We start from the raw sequence: 21,372 nt of genomic DNA on the forward strand, positions 1-21,372 counted from the left end.
AGTTTTTCTGTGGAGAATTTAAACCTCTTCAATGATGGCTCTATCCAAAGCCCATCAAAGTCTTTGGAAAGATTCCCATTTGGAATCAGCTTTGATGGGCTTTGGATCGGGCTCTGAATAGTTATTAATACTGGCAACTGAATACATAACAATTCAGATTCCACAAAATCAAAAATTAGTGGTTGACTCAGGATCCAATTTAAGCTAAACATCTGATCAAGTGTTGACTGGTATGTAAATACCATCAATGCTGTTGCCTTTGCAGATTAAAATTCTTGTTAAGGCCCTAGTTCAGCAAAGCCCATTACGCATATGTAGGAAAAACCCAATAAATTAGTGTAATATAAATAAATTGCAATCTCTTTGATACCCAACACCTGACCCTAAATTAAAAGGCAATTACTGGGCTAACCAAACTCAGTTTAAGTGGTATGCAAATATTTTGCCAATACTGCAGAAAGGGAGAACAAGGACCTTTTCTGAGCCAGCAGAAGGAAGGATCAGTTGGAACCAATTATAGTCAGGACACTGTTTAAAATAATTATAATTTCTAATGTTTTAAGAAAAATCTTTGTATTAAAAAGTATTTGGGGATCTAATCTTCCTCTCCTTATCCAGGCAAAACTCCACTTGATGTAATGGCAGTTTTGCCAAAGTATTTGAGCTAAAGAAATAAAAGATGGCTTGCCTTTAATTCTTTATAATTCTGCAAAGAGTTACTTAAATTTAGACACTGTGAGTAATCCATTTAATTTCAATGGGGTTACTCACAGTGGCAGTGTGAAAACAATACGGACTACAGGGGGTGTGAATTGCAAAAGCCTTGCTACTTAACTTCCCCATGTGGATGCTGCTGGTGCGAACTAAAACGTACCTGTCTCATTAAGTATCAGAGGGTAGCCGTGTTAGTCTGGATCTGTAAAAGCAGCAAAGAATCCTGTGGCACCTTATAGACTAACAGACGTTTTGGAGCATGAGCTTTCATGGGTGAATACCCACTTCCTCAGATGCATGTAATGGAAATATCATGGGGCAGGTATATATAGCACACATATATATACCTGCCCCTGGATATTTCCATTACATGCATCTGAGGAAGTGGGTATTCACCCACGAAAGCTCATGCTCCAAAACGTCTGTTAGTCTATAAGGTGCCACAGGATTCTTTGCTGCTGTCTCGTTAACACAGTCCTATTTGAAAGAGGACTATGTTAGTGCTAACTACGGGACATTTAAAGATGCTAACACTTTCGTGGGCTCTGCAATTCACACCCCCTTAAGTCTGCACTGTGACACAGTGTAGACAAGCCTGATGTGTAAAGTTAAGCATGTGTGTCAGTCTTTTCAGTCTGGGCACAAGTCTTTCTGATGCTTGTGGTATAGGTATGAATGGTTCTTCTGCTTCTCCAAGTAGATTTTTATTTTGTATTGGTAAAGGATAATGTTTTGAAGAGACAGGGTGGTCTACGGGTTATAACAAAGGACTGGATGGTATTATAACATATCTCCATCCTGGTGAATTTAGGATCTAATAAAAAACTCCTATTCTAATTCTGTCACTGATTTGATCTGTGACTTTGAACAAATAACTGAGGCCTCAGTCATGTGAGTTAGGTAGGATGCATGGACCTAGGGCCTGTGTTTTCTACCGTGCAGGATCAGGATCTTAGGTCTCAATCCTGCACTAGGCTGAGTAGCGGTGGATTGCTGAGTCCATGCAAATACAGGGGTCCATCCCTGGAGAGCTCACTGGAGGTCCCACCCTAATCTCCTTGTACCTCAGGTGCCCCATTTGTAAAAGAATACTTATATTTGTAAAGTGCTTTGGGCTGTCAAGGCACAAAGCATTCATTAGCTCATTGGTGCTCCTTGGGAATACTGGAAATTAACACAACTGAAGGTGGGAGGGGGGATCTTCTCCCTACTCTGTCTGCTCCCGGTTCCTTAAAGTGTGGGGGGAGCCTCTTCCTGGACCTCACTTGCCTCTCAGCCCCACCTCGTCTAAGGAGACCCCTCTAGGAAAGCAGCCAGCTGGTGGCTGAGGCCGGGCTCAGCCATCCCTCCTCTGGGGCCATTCCAGGGGGTGTTAGGAAAACTTCCTTGGAAGGCTTTCTCCTCCCCCCTCCCCCTCGGGATTCCCGGCCTCGCTTTCCTGCCCAAAGGGGGAGCGGGGTGGCCACAAGAAGAGCGCAGAGCCTGAGCTCTCTCCTCTTCCCAGCTGAGCCGGAGGGGAGGGGCGGGGGTTGGTCGTGTGAGTTCAGGCGGGTCGGGTTAGTGCTGGAAACTCCAGGTCCCGGAGGCTGCAGAGCCCAGAGGCAGAGGGAGAGCGAGAGGCTCCTGCGCCAGCTCCCGCGCCGCGGGTGCCCACCATGGAAGTGCAGTGAGGGAGCTCAGGAGCAAACTTCGGTTCCCCAGGCTCGGAAAGTTTCCTATGTGACCCGCTCCTGTGCCAACATGAAAGGTAAGCGGGGGATGGGGAGTGGTGTGCGTGGATCTAGCCGCGCTTTAACATGCGGGGCTTGCTGCGCTGGTATATACCTGCCGGGAAATCTCTTTGCAAACTCTAGGGGGGAGGTGATAACTTGCACTAAGTGGCCAGGGGGAGGGAAATGGTGCAAGGGGTGGTTGTTACCTCCCCCCCCACACACACCTTCTCTTTACACTTATGAGAAACGCTGCCCTGGATGAGTTTCTAAAGCAAATTTGAGACCAGTCCGTAAGCAGTTGTTTACGGCGTCCTGCTTCAAATGTAAATCTGGTCAGGAGATGGGAGCACTCGCCCTCCCCACCGTTTCTGCTCCTGCGCGTATTTCCTGACCACCTATCTTTTAGTTTTCTCCTTCCCCCCGCTCCCCTGTAGTTTTAGAAAACAGAGCAGCTTTTTCTTTTTTGGGCCAGTGTTTCGTGATGTTCTTGGTGTTGCTTTTAAACATCTGGCAATGATTAGGTGCCAGTGGAGGTTTAACTGGCTTGTGAAATGTATTTGGCATCCTTCACCCCAAGATCCACTGACTGGAAAATATTTGGTCTTTTGCATCTGTTAAAGCTGAAACTTAAAGTCGTCCCCCCACCCTCCGCTTTAAATGGGTGAAACGCCCGCTGCTTTTACACAACACACCAGTTGGCCCTACTCATGTCCTATAAAGTTGTGACTAAAAGATGTATCAGATAGTACGCTTTTTAAGTCGAATACAGAAGTAGCTCTCCAAATTGCTATCGTTCTAATCTAATAAAGATGTACTAGGGCTTTGCAAGAAGCCCTCCTGTTTATGAAAAGTGAAAGCTTACAGCGAAGCATAGAACCCTATACTCTGGGCAAGGTGACAAAGAAAGCATCCAAGAACACTAGAGAAAATTTAGGAAGTACTTGTGCGTTTGCAAGATTCAAGTTCAATTTTTCTCAGAGACAAAAATAAACTTTTAAAAATACCAGCAAGCCTGCAGTTGGGCACCAGTTTAGAACCTAGATGCCAACAGGCCAGAAACATCAGGATAGTTACACTTAGTTTCCAGAGCCGAGTACAGCAAACGATGTGATCATTTATTCACATGCCAGAGTAGCTCCCTAAAGGGATGAGTGTGGTTGCTTTTATTTTTGTTTTGTGAACCCACACACACTACTTAAATAACTTCTGGCATTGTGACAAGGTGTCTGTAGGGGAGCCTGCAGTTTCTTAACAATATTTTTTATTTATAGACCACTAGTGCCAAATGTTTTGTCACTGCCTTATTGCTAGCAGCACTAGTGTAATCCTCACCGTCATCATCCTTGTCTCTTATATAGCACCTTTCACTGGCAGATTTGAAGTGGCAAAAACAAAGTTAAATAGTGGAAATAGCAAATTTAAAACCATACGTGTTTGATTTTACAATCTTTAATTGAGTGTTTCTTCTCATGTTGGCATTGATGCTTTGCTCATTTACTTTGTAGCTGTCTCTTTTTTGGGGTAAGGGGAAGGGGAAGTACCTTGCTGAGTGTTACACTGGACAGGATCCTGCACCCATTGAAGCTGACAGGAGTTTTGCCATTGATTTACCAATGGACACGCAATTTGAGCCGGTATGATTTGTAGCCCATTGCTTTTCTCGGCTAAGGGCAGAAATGTCACTCGGAGAAGGTGTTATGGCTTCTATAAATTAGTGTTGGTTGCTCCAGAAATGCAGCATTACTGGAAAGCTTCACACTCCTTTTTAGTCCCTAACCACTATGTTTCTTTAAGAAGTTTTACAACTGCTTGATTTTTTAAAATTTGTTCAGAACAATTGAAACCAATAATAACCCTTGTAAAATAAAATCTTTAAACTACAGTATTAATAGAAAAATCAGACATCAAATCAACTGGTACTGCAAGAGTTATAGAAGTCCTAAATACTGCCAAAGTAAATTTTTGCCTCTATATTTTCCTATTGCCTCTTTAACATACATATTTGGCTTGCCACATTCTCCATTTAAACTTGGTGCTTGCATAATGCTAGAGTTTTTTAACCTAGTGTAATCACACATTCTCCTCATGAATAACCACATAGTTGATCTACTGAATGCTGTAAACAGCTGTCTCTATTCCCGTATCTACCCTCCCTGGAGAACAGAACAGTATCAAAATAATTACATCATTAGATATTTGTAAGGAATAAATTATATTTTTCCATTGCTTGAATTCTTAATATGTTGGGTCTTAAATCAGTAAAATAAATTGAAATATATGTTTAGTTTACTGCCAGATTTATTTCCAGTAAACTAAACTGAGCTCATAAACCTTGTTGCTTTTTAATAATGTCACATTATTTATAAAGGGATTTGACTGCCCTAGCGTTAGCTGTATCTTTACCTAATAATACTTCTCAGTTTTTAAAATTGTAGATGTTTTGTGAGTTATGAAGCAGTACTTGTTGTCTAGGAAACAGACGGAAAACAACTTTCACGTATTCAAACAACGCACGTTCAAAAACATTGCGCCCAGTTTAACACAGGGAAAGAAGATGCCATTAAAACTGAGTGTTCAACTGGATATTTCTGAACTTCTTTGTTTCAAATGCATCAGTAGGCAATATACTTTTATTACAATTGTTCTGATGTCAAATATAGTAATATGTTATGGTTTACTGTGTACTACTCATATCACTTACTTTCTTGAAGTCTGCTTGTTTGACATACACAGGATTATGGGATACTACATGTGTATTAAAGGTCTTTGGTGGGGGTGAGGAATGTCTGATATATTATTTGAGGAAAAGTATGTGACCAGAATGATCTTCCCCATGCAAAGTGCACTCTCTTATTAAAAACTGCACATTCAGTGAGACATATGGCCAGATTAATCCCTGGTATAGTTCCACTGAAGTCAATAGTTATATCAAGGATGAATCTGGCGAACTGCTCCTTCAGAGCCCTTCTTCATTATTGTGCTTTAGAAGAAACTTGGAAACTTTCAATAAACCAAGCTTATGTGCACTCTTTGCTTTATTCAGTATGCATTTTATTGGACAGTGAATGAGGTATGGCTCCTACAGTTACAGTCACTCCTGTTATGATCTTGCACAGAGCCATGAGACATTTCACAAGCAAACCTTTTTCTCTCTCAAAATTTAATCATGCACCAAAAGTTGTTATGCGTACATAAAAAATGCAGCCAATCATTGTATAAAGATATACATTTTAACAATCAAAGAATTGTCCTACATGATTACTGTTTTCATTCCAAATTTCAGTTTTCTGTCCCCAGGCACTCTGGTGATAGAACTGTTTTAAAAAAATTAAAGGCACAAGTGTATCTCCTTCATTCTCCTTGTATTCAAAAATAGCTGCATGGTCTTTCTGCAAACACATCTTTCTTGGGCAGAGACAACACTTTAGAAATTTCAGCCCAGTAGATAACTTTCCAGATCTTTTATCAGCAACTGAAAGCAAAAGATTAGAGTGAAATGACCCAGTAACCTTAACTTAGCTGTTATAGTACTAGTAGCTGAAAGACCCTGCTGTAAGAACTGTGGCGGTTGGACTTAGTAATGCTCCATCTGTGCAGTCTTCCATATACAACCAATGAAATTGTTGCATGCAAAATAGCTGTAGAGTAACAGTTGTGTTTGGTTGACTTTCCTCTGATATCACAATGGTCTAGGACCTGGGCTCTCACAACAAAAATTTTGGTGGTCTCAGAGTGTGACCATGAACGCTTGCTAGCGGCTCCTCTCACAATTTTTCCTAAAATACTTAATTAACTTTAGAAAAAAAAACAAATAAATAGCACATGTACAGGGCCAATCGGTATAATTTATTTATGTAGGGTTTTTTGCAGACCTAATAATAAAAATAATGTACAGTTGTATGTCTTCTTTACTGGATCTAAACAGAATAGAAACACAAATAAGGTGCTTTGCATATTCTTGTCTTTTGTTCTTGGTTGTTTTTGTTTTTTCCTTTTTTTTGGTGGCTTTTTTATGACTTGCTAGCTAGTAAGTCTGCTTCTGTGAAAAGTGATATTTGTATGTTTGTTAATATCGCTTCTCACAGCAGCAGACTTGAGAGCTAGAAGACAGTGAAAAGTGATAATTAACAAACATACAAATACCACTGTTCAGAACAGACTTACTGAGTCCTGATAAGCCAGAGGACAAATTAAGTCTTGGATGGGGAGGTGGGTAGGGAGGCAGCAGGGGGCCAGGAGAGGTAGCAGGGGCCGGGGCAATGGGTGGTGAGCCCGGGACTGGGGCCAGAGCCCGAAGCCCTGCAGCCATAGGATGGAGCCTGCTGCCGTGTGGCCGGAGGACAGAGCCTGCCACCCCAGGGTTGAAGCCAGAAGCCTGAACTCCACCATCCCTGGGAAGGTGGGGAACTCACCCTGGCTACCTGCTCCTTTGGTGTTTGTGGCTCCGCTGCTCCATCTCAATCACTGCCCAGGAGGCTGTGGCCACAAGAAAAGCCCCTGTGGCCACCTAGGACCATGGTAGCCACATTTGAGAAATGCTGGTCTAGAACTCTTGCCTTGCTGTAGCTGAAAGCCCGCACTGGCACAGGTGTAATTTGTAAAGTCAAAATGGCTTAAAAATTGGACAGTAACAGATCTCAAGTCCTAGTGATGGTTCATTCTGGTGATATTCTGAACAAAAGGAGCTCTCAACCATGCTTGGAGCGGTTTCCATCATGTCACACAGACACAACAAACATTCAGGGCTTCAAGTGACAATCCTGGAATCTCCTCATATAGATTAGTGTACAATCTAAAGGCATGGGCAGGTACAATAAACATATGGTGCAACACAGAACAAACCCAAAGCTTTGCCAGCATATGGTTATTATAGCTGGAATGGGCTGGCAGAATAGAAAGGTTTTTGAAATTTCTGACAGTGAGAGAGAGAGACGGGATCTTGCAAACATGAGCTTGAAGGGTATTCTCATTTGGCAACATACAAGAAGGCTCATTGTCATGAGATCCAAAAAAAAGAACAACATAAATACTGGCCATCATGCAGATAGGAAAATTACTGTATATAAATGGTATTAAATATAATTAAGTAGCGTGCAAATTAATTATCACAAAGGATTTTCAGAATTAATTAGAATCGTGCATGGTGATCTCAATATTCTATTTTCCCTAGGCATGCAGAGCTGTGACTGTGAGCAATGTAGGGAGAATAGAGCCTTAGAATTTAGATCCACTGGGATTTTTTTTTTCTTTTACACGGGAGTCAGTGGAATTACTCTAGACTGACTCTGATATGACTGAGAGCAGAATTTGGCCAATTGTTATGAATCTTTAGCTCTATCTGTTTAGATCTGCACTGTTAGAGCAAAATCAGTCCAAACATAACTGCTTGTATAAGCTGTAAGACAAGGAGGGAAGCATGCAATCATGCATAAGGGTGCAATCCCCAGGCCAGCAGGTGAATATATGCATGCTGAAACTAAAGGAAACATAAAATAATTGGAATTAAAGATGTCTGCAAGGTGGGATAAATCCAAAATTGATTTTTATAATACCCCACAATACAGGTGTCCAGTCATCGTGGGAGATTCCTAGGATAATTGTGCTCCACAGTTCTCCCTTGAAGAGACAGACATGACCACCCAGTAGAGCAAAAATATATTAAATGTGTCTACCAGGTACTAGAAGTGAATCTGATCCCCTTAATATGTTGAATGTAGCATTATATAAGCATGGACTAAACATAACATGAATTCTCTTTGGGGTTAACCTTCCCCCTTCTAAAATTACAATCCATTTTGGTTTATAAATTGGAGGTGAAGACTGAGACATAACTGGGAAACAAGTAGATGAATTATGGAAATAGTATAGCAATATATTAATCAGGAAAATATAGACCATATGTTAACATTGCTAAATGAGTCCTATAAACTGCTCATAGAAAATGATAGTTTTCAGTTCATAAATAAGACCTAGGGGATCTGTTCTCAAATTATTATTCTGAAATACAAATAGATTTAAAATTCAGGCTTTAGATTCTAATTGTTAGTTTCAAACTTTGACATTGCACAGTGCAGCAGCTCCTGGTCTCAGCACTGATTGACATAGTGCACTGATAGACGAAGAGGCTGTTTTGTTCAAGAGAAGTATTCTAGTCTTCATTATATAATAGACTCTCTCTGTTTTTGATGTGTGGTTATGGATGGATCTCCTAAGTAAAACTTTTAGTGGGATTTTTTTTCTTTAAGAACAAAAGTGAATTTCTGTGCGTGAGACCAATAGGGGTTGAGGGATGGATTCTTGGAGGGTGAGATGACTCAGAGACTTGGGAATGAGCAATTGAGCCTCAGCTATTTATTATTATTAATTATTTGTATTACAGGGGTGCCAAGGCTCCAATGAGATCAGAGCCTTTTTTTGCTAGGCACTGCACAGACAGAGAAAAAGAGACAATCCTTGCCCCAAAGGGCTTAAAATCTAAAGGATCAAGTCAGCCAAAGGTCTGGGGAGAAGGACTATAAGATATAAGCAGAGTGAATGATGTGTTTGAAAATGTCACGTTAGTTTCATGATTTTGTTGCTGCTGATTTTTTTTTAAATTTTGGGTTGGGGGGTTAGCTAAACAAAGGAAAAGAGAGGGGTTTTGATGGTAGGTAACGAGGATGAACAAGGGAGGAAGGGGAGCGTGGAAGGGCAGATGCAGTAAGGTGGAAGTGAAGGGTCTGCGGAGGAAAGAATGGCAGGAATGAAGAGAACAGCCAATCCACGCACAGTGGAGAGAACATGTGGCTGTGAAAAGCAGCTGAACAGTGAAAACACCATCAGCAACCAAAAGTCTCTGCTGCAGCTGCTTGTCTCTGCTCCTACTGGCTCAGTGTCATCTCTAGGTCAGTGTTTTGAAGGACTAGGGCCCAGATCCTCAAAGTTATTTAAGTGCCTAACTCCAGCTACAAGGATCTTTGAGGATCTGGGGTAGGTTAATAGTCACCACAAGCACATATATATCTGATGACTATTCAGCAACTTGTAATAAATTAATTGGTTGTGTCTGTCCTCTTTGTGCACAGATGTTAGTGTTACAAAAAATGCACAGTCATGCACGTTTGCACCTTTAACAAAAAGGCCTAAGATTCAATAAGTAGAGACTAAACTTTTTGCCACTAGAATTGGTACTTCCTGACTGGGTATGAGACACACTAGTAGAGAATTCTTAACTCAGGGTCAAAACCATTAAAGTTGTTTGCAAATGGACATTATAGAAAGATTTATTTTAAAGGAAACAGAGTGGATGTCATCGTTACTAGAAATTGGAAGTGAATTACCAATGCAGTACTTATGACTGAGTAACAAATATACTGTAATTCCAGTTTTTATGGGGTTTATAGACTAGATGTTCAAATCTGAGCTGAAACCTGGCATCACAGTTTTCAGTCCTGTCATCACAGTTTTCATTATTCCTTGAGCTATATCTTTACTTGGTTTTGAAATCTAGTGTGGAAAATTTTTTGTTTTCTTAATTCTGCCGTTTTAACTTAAATGGCTTAAACCGAGGGTCAGATTATACCCTTGTCAATGTGTGTACAAGTGTTCTAGAAGTCTACCAAGGTAGAATTTGGTCCAAAAGTATTTCAGGTCCTCAATATTATTTCATTAGTTAAATATATTTAAATCACTGGGCTGTTTGCTTTTGAGAGGTGGCAACTGGACATGTGAACTAGCCGCTTTCCATAACACATTCTGAGTGACATCCATAAAACACAGTAGTAAAATTGTAACAATTCCAATAAAATCATATTGGATCCAAAGAACTTACAGCTCTGACACACTGCCAGTGAAGAGAGAGAGAAGCGGAGTGGTTATGGGTTATGTGACTAGGATGGGTTTTGCATCCTTTATGGCTCCAGCCCAAATCTATCTTTCTTCTTGAGTTCAAACTGAGTCACAAATGGCCCATGAATAACATATTGAAGATTCTAAAAACAAGGAAGCAGAAACTGCGCAGTTCTACTCACCAGATTTTTACTTTGCTTCCAGCAAATTAATCAAACCAGAGTCTAATTTATTTTAGATTAAATGAACTCCCTCAATCCCCCATTGAACTGCCATATTATTTCCTCTCCCTTTTAAGCTTGGACTGTAACTTAGTTAACTCTCTAACCATGTTTATGAAATATGTGAGAATAACAATTTATATCTGAAGTGTTACCAAAATTTACCATCAGAGTCAGGTAAGGTGAGGTTGCTGCCTAAGCGTTTCAAAGTTTTTAAAATCTGAGCCCTTGCTTTCCAATGATTTCCCAACAAGATTCTTATCCTATTCAGATCCAATTGTCATCCCATCCCAATTGCAAAACTCCCATTGTCTTCAGTAGTTCAGGGCTAAGCAGTAAGTGAGGTTCCGGTGTAGAAATGCAAGGATGTACCTTTATCATTGATGGAAAAATATGTCTCAGAATGTCCCTTCATTTTTCTGACTGGATCTTTCTTCTGTATGTTTAAATCTCTGGCAATGCTATTGGGCAAAACATGAGTAATGAAATGACATACAGTCCATCTAGTGTTTTGGGGAAAGAGGTGGGATTTTCAGCAAACAAGCATAGCTGATTAATTGTATATCACCTATAAACTTCTTTGATTCTTCAGCACTTTCGTTGTACTGTATAAAAGTTGTTTGCCTCAGAAAAACAACTATATAAATGACATCTTGTTCAACATCAGCATTCTTTTTTATATATTTAGACATGAATTTGCCTATATTAATGACAAAATATATTTTGTTTACTAGTTTTAAGTCATATTGGCACTGCAGAACCAAAACAAAGAAGAAAGGGAGAGAGAGATTCTGTGTCTTCTTATGCATCATTGAATGACTTGTTTGCTAATTTTCAGTTGGTTTTATCTGTGCACAGCTATCAGTGAAGGCTCAGTTAGGTCTGCTGAATCTTTATTACATGTGATTAAATTAGCTACAAAATGATGGGGTGTAAATTAGCAGTCACCACTGAAGAGAAAGGTCTTGGAGTCATGGATAGTTTTCTGTAAACATCTGCTCAGTGTACAGTGGCAGTCAAAAAAGTTAACAGAATGTTAGAAATAATTTGGAAAGTGCAGATAGGTCAGAAAATATCATAATACCACCATATAAATCTATGGGATGCCCACACCTGGAATACTGCCTGCAGTTCTGGTCACCCATCTCCAAAAAGATGAATTAGCATTGGAAAAGTTATAGAAAAGGGCAACAGAGTGGGACTGTTCAGTCTGGACAAGAGATATCTAATGAGGGGTATGATGGAGGTCTATAAAATCATGAATAGTGTAGAGAAAGTGAATTGGGAAGTGTTATTTACCCTTTCGCATAACCCAAGAACTAGGTATCACCCAATGAAATTAATAGATGGTCGGTTTAAAACAAACAGAATGGAGTATTTCTTCACATACTGCACAGTTAGCTTGTGGAACTTGTTGCTAAAGGATATCTTGAAGCCCAAAAATATAACTGGGTTAAAAAAAGATTTAGATAAGTTCATGGAGCCATCAATGGCTATTAGCTAAGATGGTCAGGGATGCAATCCCGTGCTCTGGTGTCCCTGTGACTGTGACCTGTGACTTCCAGAAGCTGGGACTGGAAGACCAGGGAAGGATCACTCAATAATTGCCCTGTTCTTTTCATTCCTTATAAAGCATCTGGCACTGGCCACAGTTGGAAGACAGGATACTGGGACAGATAGACCATTGGTCTGACTTAGGATGGTCATTTTTATGTTCTTATCTGTTATGTGAGATGGGGAAAAATTCTATTTTGACTCTCAGATCCCTATTGAGTTTGCAGGATTAGCTGTTCTAAACCTCTTCCTCCTATCTTTACATTTGTAAACTGAACACATCTGATGTTTAAATTATTGAGACAGTAAACATCGAACTTCACAATGCCATATTTTAGTCACAGAGCAGAATTGCACTTCAAACATAGCTGTATGTATTTTGTTGTAGCTCATAAATATCAGCTGAATGGAATTTTGCTCATTTATACCAGGGCCAAATTTGCCTTTCAACTAGAACTGCAATGGGAAAATGGGTAAACTACAACCAATAAGCAGATCAGCAGTAATGTGCTAAAAGGGTCTGAAAAGAATGCAGACAGATTTGTTTCCAGCTGAATAGGGCAATTATGCATTAAGATGCCACCTAGGCTTCCCCTGGCCCACATTTCATAAAAGGAGCACAATAACAATTTTCCACATAAAGTATATCTTTTTGACATTTAGTTCCAACAGAAAAGACATTAATTTCTCTTAAGGAAGTATGAACATTTCTCATCCCTGGGTCCTTTTGGATCTGATTCATGTGTCTTTCTAGGAGACTTTTTTTTTTTAAACAGGAAAAAGAAAATACTTTTAATTCCATTAATCTTTCCAAATACAGTAAATCTGAAACAGTGAGTCCCTTCTCACTGTCCAACCTGTCCATTTTCAGCCCTGTCCAACCTGTCCATTTTCAGCCCTGTCCAACCTGTCCATTTTCAGCCCTGTCCAACCTGTCCATTTAAATTATTTATCATTGTATTAATTATCTCAAGTTTTACCTTCCAGGGCAGACAGAGGCTTTTAGTCTGTCACTTCTAAGCATCTGTTTTTTCTCCCAAGAGTTCTCTGAAAGTCTAATTCAACACCTATCAAGGTCTCTTCCCGGTGAGGAGTCAGAGATGATGATCCTTGCAGCAGCACTTGGATTTGAGGGAGACACTGTCGTGGCATTGAGGCCAGAAAAGGGGAGATTACAGTAGTTAAGGGGCAAGATGATCAGGGCTTGCACAAGACTTTGGCAAAGAGGAATGATGGGATCTTAGAGATGTTTAGGAAGAAGCGGCAAGATTTAGGCATGGCTTGGCTGTGTGGGTCAAAGTGGAAGGCCAAGCCAAATATGAAGTCAAGATTGTAGTCTTGAGTTAGCAGGCATGTGGTTGTGTTGCCCACCATGATAGAAAAATTGGGAGAGAAATGAGTTCAGTCTTGAAATGAAGCCGGTGTTATGCAGCTCTTTCTTGCACACCAGAGGGGCAGTTTTTCCGAAGCTCTGTGTAGGGAATGAGCACTGTTGGGGTGTGTGAGGAAGCTGAATGTTGACTGATTTGTGATCACTTTGATTTATTAGCATTTGCCATGAGATGATCGGCCTCTTTGTTGGGTAGAGTTTTCAAAGTGTAAATTTTGGAATTTGGCAGGCTTCAGGAGAGTTTGAGGACATGGTTTCTTGTTGCCTTGAAAAGTCTTTTAAGAAGCTGCTGCAAGTTCTTGCGTTCCTTACATACGCATCCAACTCAGGATCCAGATCAGGGTATGGGCAGCTGTGTGATGGGTGAGCACTGCTTGTAAGAAATGTAAGGTGAAGAATTAGAATAGGAGGTTTTGATCTGTCCTGTCAGAGGCATTAGCTGTGTGAATATTAAAGCCCTGCAAGGTGATAAATTCAGTGAACGTCATCGCCATGTCAGGCAATTTCTCCATCACCTCACTTGCAAGCATTTGGAGCTAAGATCAAAGTGTAGTGCCTAGGTTAGTCTTGTCTCTGGGCAAGAGTAAGTGGATGCCCTCAAAGGACTTTGATTTGAGTGTCCTTTTCTTGATCCTGAGCCTGAAAGGGAAATGAATAACTATGCTCCATCTCCAGATTTGTCCTCTCTAGGTCTGGCTGTGTAGTGAATAATGTATCCTGAGAGGGGATCGCAAAGCCAGGTGAGGTAGCAGTTGTCTACCATGTGAACCAGACAGATTTCTGTGATGCAGACTTGGCTGGTTAACTCATTGGCAATGAGACTGAATGGTCTATTGAACACAGATTTTGCGCTTAACTGCATGACGCTGAGTGTTTGTTTGGGGCCTGTATAACATACCTGTTTTGTGATTGCACCTGATTGAATGAAGCTTTCTGGTGACCTTCTGTCCAGATACTGGCTGGTATTCCTGTTTACTTCTTTCTTGTTATGACTTGTCTTGGGAAAGACGTAGGTGGGGGGTTAATGTACTTGGTAGCCATGGCAATCTCTGTGTGTGTCACATGCCTAGAGAGTGGTGTCACCCTCTTAGGGGGCTGAGCTAAGGTGAGCTCTGGGTGAAGATTTGTAATTGCTCCAGATGCCCTAGGTGTGGCAGGTATGCGTACACCCCATCTGGGCACATTGCTGATGTTGATGTGAGAAGGGGTGAAACTCTGTCCCAGAGCAGCGGAAAATGGGGCTGCAAATGGGAAAGGCCCTCCTGGGGGTGAGAGAAAGGGCAGGGTTGGTGGAGGGATGTTATATACATTTATTTTTTTTAAAGTAGTGATGTTGCTTGTTTGTGTTGGTCATAATCCTTTCCTTTGTGCTGTTACTGGCAGGAGGAAGTGAGGGGAGAGATGAAATTAATGACAAGCTAAAGATCTAAATACCAACCTCTTACTCCCTGTGCCCGAGTCAAGATGAAAATGACTAAATACTCTTATTTCTGCTACCTTTTTAACTTGATCAGCTTGTCAGTTCTGTTGCCCATGTCTGAATGAGGTTTATCTCTTCCAGTGAATTTAGTGTTCATGAAAGGTGATGGATTGACATCCCTAGCAACTGAAGCCTTCTCTTTATTCACAGGAAAAGCACAGCACAGGCAAGCAGTAGTGAAAGCTAGCCCAAAAGACCTTGCTAATGTGCCTCTGCCCTGACCTGGAGGGTACTCCCATGTATGGGTTAAAAGGTGGTTCAGTCTCTGTGCCTACTTATTCCTTTGCCTTGCTGAGACAGCCAACAAAGTTGCACTAAGTGCCAGTTGCGATGAGGGATTTGTCTGCTAAAATCTGTACTAAGACCAGCAATCAATTTAATAAAAGTCCCTGAACAGCCATCAGATGATGATAACTTATCAATTGGATTTCTGCTGGTGACTCAGAGAAAAAAGGATCCAAATATCATGCAGTAGCCAAAGATTGGGGTGGAAGAGCAATAGTGGAAAGAGGAAAGTCTGAGATATTTTCATACATCAGAAAGCAGTAATATTGATAAAATCAATTCACCATTCAAATACAATGTTCAGTAACCTGTTGTATACTCTCAAACTTTTGTGCCCTCATATCTAATCTTAGCACTAAATCTGTGCATTTGTCTTTCTGTAGACGACTTTGCAGAAGAGGAGGAGGTGCAGTCCTTCGGTTACAAGAGATTTGGTAAGTAGCAACAAATCTCTAACTTTGTTCTTTCTTATTACTCACATGAAGTCAAACAGGTCTTACAAAAACCTTTACTGGTAGCAGTAGGTTCTACAAACTAGGTGGTGCAAGAGCACCCCTAGCTTGAAGTGATTTCCTAGGAAGCAGCCGGCATGTCCCCCCTCTGGCTCCTAAGTGTAGGGGCAGCCAAGGGGCTCTGTGCACTGCCTCTGCTCCAAGCACTGCCCCCGCAGCTCCCATTGGCCAGGAACCGCAGCCAATAGGTGCTGCAGGGGTGGCGCCTGCAGACGGGGCAGTGTGCAGAGCCGCCTAGCGTACCTCCGCGTAGGAGCCGGACGGGGGACATGCTGCTACTTCTGGGAGCTGCTTGAGGTAAGCACCGCCTGGAGTCTGCACCCCTGACCCCCTCCAGGGCCCCAACGCCCTGCCCCAGCCCTGGACACTGTAACTTACCATAGGTGCACAGGCATGGACCAGTAGATTAAGCACCTGACTGGGAATCAGGAAATCCTGGCTGTGATATTTATTCCCTCTTTGGTCATGTCCGTGCCTCAGTTTCTCCATCTGTAAAATTGGGAATAATACATTTTCTTACCTTTTGGGGTGTCATGAGGATTAGGTATTATCTATGAAGGTCTTTGAAGAGGAAAAGCACAGTGCAAGTACTAAGGCTTTTTGTTATTTATGTGTTATGTGAATGTTGAGAGTGCATGATAGGCTGTTCAATGAAATCCTACTGCTATTGACTTACATAAGGGGCACTATAGCTTTGATCCTCCATGAGTCCTTAATATAAGAGCTATTATTTTACTCTAAAATACTGTGAATAGTACATAGCTGTGATATTAGTTCTTTGTTTTTCTGAGTGAGGCAGATATTGCTTCAGAACTAGCAGAACTGCTGTTGATTTCAAGTGCCATTGACTCCACCTTTTTGGGAGGAGGTGGGGTTTGTTTGTCCTTTCTGGAACATAAAATGTTTTGAAAAGTGAAAGAGAGCCAGAACACTGTTGATTTCATGAAAAACACTGGTAGAAGCTTAGTGTATTTAAAGGCTTATAGTGAGTAATTGCTGGCAGCTGGGAACATTGTTGGTCAACGTTTGGCAAGCAAAGTTTTGACCAAACTGCTTCTCAAGAGTTCAGCAAAAGAGACTATTATTAGTGACTTTGGGTTTTGGTTATTGTTGCCATTAGTTCATTCTGCAAACAGAACAGATCTATAAAGTTACAAATGGCTGAGGGGAAGAGAGACTAATAAACCTTGTTACTCTCTGCACTCAATTTCATTGATGCTCAGTGGAGGAGGAAGACATCTTGGGAGAAACCTTGTGTTTTGGGGAAAAGCCTTTCAAAAACAAACTAAACACTGCCTCTCCCTGCCGACATAGACACACACCACTTCTCCTCTCTGAGTCTTTTCCTCCTGCCCTCTCCTGTAAGCTAATTTTAAATAATTTATGGTGTTACCAGTCCTTTCAATTGGCAAATCATTAGCTAACTATATTAAGCCACAAACATGTTAAATAACAACCAGGGCATATGCTGACCTTCTTCAAGATGCTAAAAAAATAGTATATATTTTTCTCCTTTGTTTTTAAGCACAGAACATGTTGCTGTAGGGAGGCTGAAGAAAAGTCCTTTTCCAACTGAGTGTTGGTTGAGGCTGTTTACTTCCTTTCAATGGATGCTGCAGATGTGCAAGAAAGCTGCCAAGAGTGAGCTATCTGCTGACTCAGCTTTCCATTGCTTTTGACTCTTGTGGAGAGAGTGCACATAAGAAACCTACTTTGTCACCATTGCTGCTTTTGTCAGTCATAGTGTGTAGCTACTTCTGAAGTCATCTAATCCATATATCAAGGTACTGCTCTCTGCATTGTTTTCCTCTAGAAAACTACCACCAACATTAACCCTATCCTGTCAGAATTTCAGGAATTTCCATCTTTTCCTTTAGGAACAGAGTGAATGAATGAAGTTTGAAGGCCATCCTTTCAGAGGCACACATCTGACAACCTCTCTAGTTCAGGGGCCTGTGTGTGTATGGGGGGGGGGCAAGCAGGGGCAAGACCTCCCCCCAATCAGTGTGGGCACAGAACGCCTCCGGATTGGGCACAGGGAGACTGAGCACCCCTGGCTGCAGGGGGAGGAAGGGTGGAGAGCCTTAGGGTTGCCAGTTTTGGTTGGATGGACCCCTGGAGGTTTCAGCACATGGCATAATATTAAATTAAAGATTAATCTTTAATTCCTGGAGACTCCAGGACAATCCTGGAGGGTTAGCAACCTTAAGTCAGCTCCTCTGGGGAAGAGGAGGGGGCCGAGGAGAGCTAGCTCCTCTGGCTGTGGGGGGCACAGAAAATGCCTTTCCAAAAGCAGCCAACTTTTTATTCATGTGCGTTCCTGCTCTAGTTAGTAATTTCTTATAAAAGATAACTTCTACAGTCAGTGGTCCTGTTTATTTTCTTATAAACTGTGAACAAAAAATCAAGAATTGGAATAAAGAAATGAGAGAATGAGTAAAAAAGAAATTAATATGCAATATAATGTGTACTCATGTTCCAGTTCAGCCTCACGCAGCAAACCCAGGCAAGCTCTCATATGTCCTTAAAGGGACACTTAAGTGGCACAAAGGAATTGATACAGAACCCTCTGCAGAAGTGAATTTCATTCCTATATATGGACCTTTACAGGCTGTTTAAGGGGACAATCTGAAATCTAGTAACTTTTAAATAGTGGTTTATTAAAATTATCAAGAACTTCACCTGCTCTTAATTTCCCTTGCACTTTTTAGTGGTTTTACAACTACATTTCCCTAACTTTTTTAACCAATTTTCCTTTCCTCTGTTGCTGTGTGAAAGACTTAGGTAAACACAGGAAACTGATTATACCAAGAGCAGCAGTAAAAATGAGTGTACACACACACGCATACACACATGACAACTCTGAGTTATAATATTAGGTGTCACTTTTAACAAGAACAGGTGAAAATTTTCAGCTAGAGATGTAATTTTTTTAAGATGATGATGTCATTTTAAATTAACTTCTTTAATTTTGATTTACAAAGAAGTAATTCATCATCTCTGAACTCCACTGTAAGCTAATTCCACGGGTTTTGAGTTTACTTGCCAAAGACTTGTTTAACATATGGGAAAAATAACTCACATGAGGAGTTATAGTATAAACTGTTTTTATTTTTAGTTTTTTTTTTAATTTATGAAGTTAACAACGTTTATTCAAACAAACATGTCTAACACTGAGATCATATTGGAAAATCATACACCACAAAGAAAAGTGTTGATTTCAGTTGAACACAAAATTAACATTTTGGAAGGGATATTAAATCTCATGCTTCAGGGATTAAACCAATGTCTAACTATTACACACCAGGATGAGGCCCAAGTGGGGAGAAGAATATCCCACATCTGCCTACAGCAGGGTTCTTACACCTTCCTCACCACATCTGTTGCTGGCCACTATTAGCATTAGGATTCTGAACTAAGTGTACCCCAGGTGTTACCCAGTATATATGGCAATTCCTGTGTTTGTGTTCAGAGTTCATACGACTTCAGGGTGACAGATGTGGGGAAGAGAATTTTAATTTATAGTATTTGATAAAATACAAAATATATAATGCTCAGAGTGCACGTAGAAAATCCAATACAAAGTTATACATCATACAGTTTATTCCACGCTGTTGGGTAATTCGAAACAAGGATGCTGGACTTATCATTCTTTGTTATGGAACCCATGGCAAAGCTTTTGGAAACAGAAGAAACTGGAATGAATGATGACATGAAAAGTCTGAAATCATGCTGATAACAGAAGCCCAAAGGTGGAGCTAACATTACGGAATAAGGAGGCGGACAATGTAAGTCTATCCCCTTGTGTTGAATTAGCTGTCCTGCCATCTGCATCTGAAAAGGAGAGTCTAACTGGTTCCCTCCCGCCTCTGGGGTGCCACCTAATGTACTGGGGTTCCATTGAGCCCACCCGTTCCACCAGCCTGGGCCCCTTCACTCTGTCCTGCGTACACACACACAGATGGGGTGCACCCAGCTGAAGAATGACACTGGTACTGAAATCAGTGCTGCACGGGAAGACTTTCAGCTAGGGAATTGCTCTCTGGAGTGTAAATCCAAAATTATATTGTCTTGTGCTGTACAGAAATCTGTACAGCGTAAACTCATGAAATCTGCCCCCTCCCTCAATGTGGAGGAAGATATGCACAGCTTTCTCCCCACCCTCCCAGTTATGAATTACACAAATTGTTTTGGAATAAACAAAAAACAAGTTTATTAACTACAAAAGGTAGATTTTAAGTGATTATCAGGGATAGCAAACAGAACAAAGCAGATTACTGAGCAATTAAAACAAACGCAAACTACATTCAATATATACCTCTACCCCAATATAATGTGAGCCGATATAACACTTATTTGGATATAATGAAGTAAAGCAGCACTCTGGGGTGGTGAGGCTGCACATTCTGGTGTATCAAAGCAAGTTTGATATAACACTGTTTCTGCTATGACGTGGTACAATTTTTTGACTCCCGAGGACAGCGTTATATCAGGGTAGAGGTGTACTAAAGAAACTGGCTATAAATAGTAATTTCTCATCCTAAATGTTGTTTTAAGCAGATTGCAGAATTTCTTTGTGACCAGACAGCTCTTGCTTACAGCTTGAAACTCCAGGTATATCCTTCACGGGCTAGACACCATTCCCAGCCCGGGTTCAGTACTCTTCCCCCATACACACCCCGTTTCCCTTTTGTCTTTGTTCCTTAGGCCTTGTCTACACTATGACTTCAGGTCGAATTTAGCAGTGTTACCTCAATTTAACCCTGGACCCGTCCACACAACGAAGCCCTTTTTTTCGACTTAAAGGGCTCGTTAAATCAATTTCTTTACTCCACCTCCGATGAGGGGATTAGCACTGAAATCGACCTTGCTGGATCAAATCTGGGATAGTGTGGATGCAGTTCGACAGTATTGGCCTCCGGGAGCTATCCCAGAGTGCTCCATTGTGACTGCTCTGGACAGCACTCTCAGCTCAGATGCACTGGCCAGGTAGACAGGAGAATGCCTGTGAACTTTTGAATTCCATTTCCTGTTTGGCCAGCGTGTTTGCAGAGCTCATGCAGAGCTCATCAGCACGATGTGCACATTCCCGGGGCACTTTGCCCAGCCCATACTTTGTGAGAAGTCTATGACCATGTCCCTCTCGTCACTGTGCTGCTGTCATCTCCTCGCTTGGTTTTGCTTGAAACTATTGTCCGCCATTGCTCTGACGGAGGGAGAGGTGACTGATGACATGGCTTACAGGGAATTAAAATCAACAAAAGGGGTGGCTTTTCATCAAGGAGAAACATAAACAACTGTCACACAGAATGGCCCACTCAAGGGTTGAACTCAAAACCCTGAGTTTAGCAGGCCATTGATTTCACAAAACAAATCGGGTCAATTTCTTGTTTTGATCCATCTATCTTTTACATCTTAGGCTGGCAGTAGATGGTGCAGTATGACTGCAAGCCATCGTCATCTCCCGGGTGCTCAGCAGAAGATGGGAATGACCTGGCTGAATCACTCCCATGTCTTCCCAGGCGCCCCTGACCGATCTTACCAAGGTCAGCTAAAAGAGCACCCAGGAATATGAGCTGCTGCTATGTAGCAATGCAGTCCCACATCTGCCAGCACCCAGACGGTGAGCTGAGTGGGCTCCATGCTTGCCATGGTATGGCATCTGCTCAGGTAACCC

The 21,372-nt window shown here is 41.4% G+C and overlaps 1 protein-coding gene across 1 annotated transcript in view; it reads left to right on the forward strand.

Moving 5' to 3' along the window:
- Positions 1-2,273: 2,273 nt before the first annotated feature.
- COLEC12 (collectin subfamily member 12) overlaps positions 2,274-21,372 on the forward strand; it is a 146,913-nt gene continuing 127,814 nt past the window's right edge. Inside the window, exons 1-2 of the mRNA XM_030552876.1 lie at positions 2,274-2,461; positions 15,567-15,617. Of these exons, the coding sequence (XP_030408736.1) occupies positions 2,455-2,461; positions 15,567-15,617 (58 nt within the window). The 5' untranslated portion in view covers positions 2,274-2,454. The remainder of the gene's footprint in view (positions 2,462-15,566; positions 15,618-21,372) is intronic.

Source organism: Gopherus evgoodei, chromosome 2, assembly GCF_007399415.2.
Source record: "Gopherus evgoodei ecotype Sinaloan lineage chromosome 2, rGopEvg1_v1.p, whole genome shotgun sequence".
In the NCBI taxonomy this organism is placed as follows: Eukaryota; Metazoa; Chordata; order Testudines; family Testudinidae; genus Gopherus; species Gopherus evgoodei.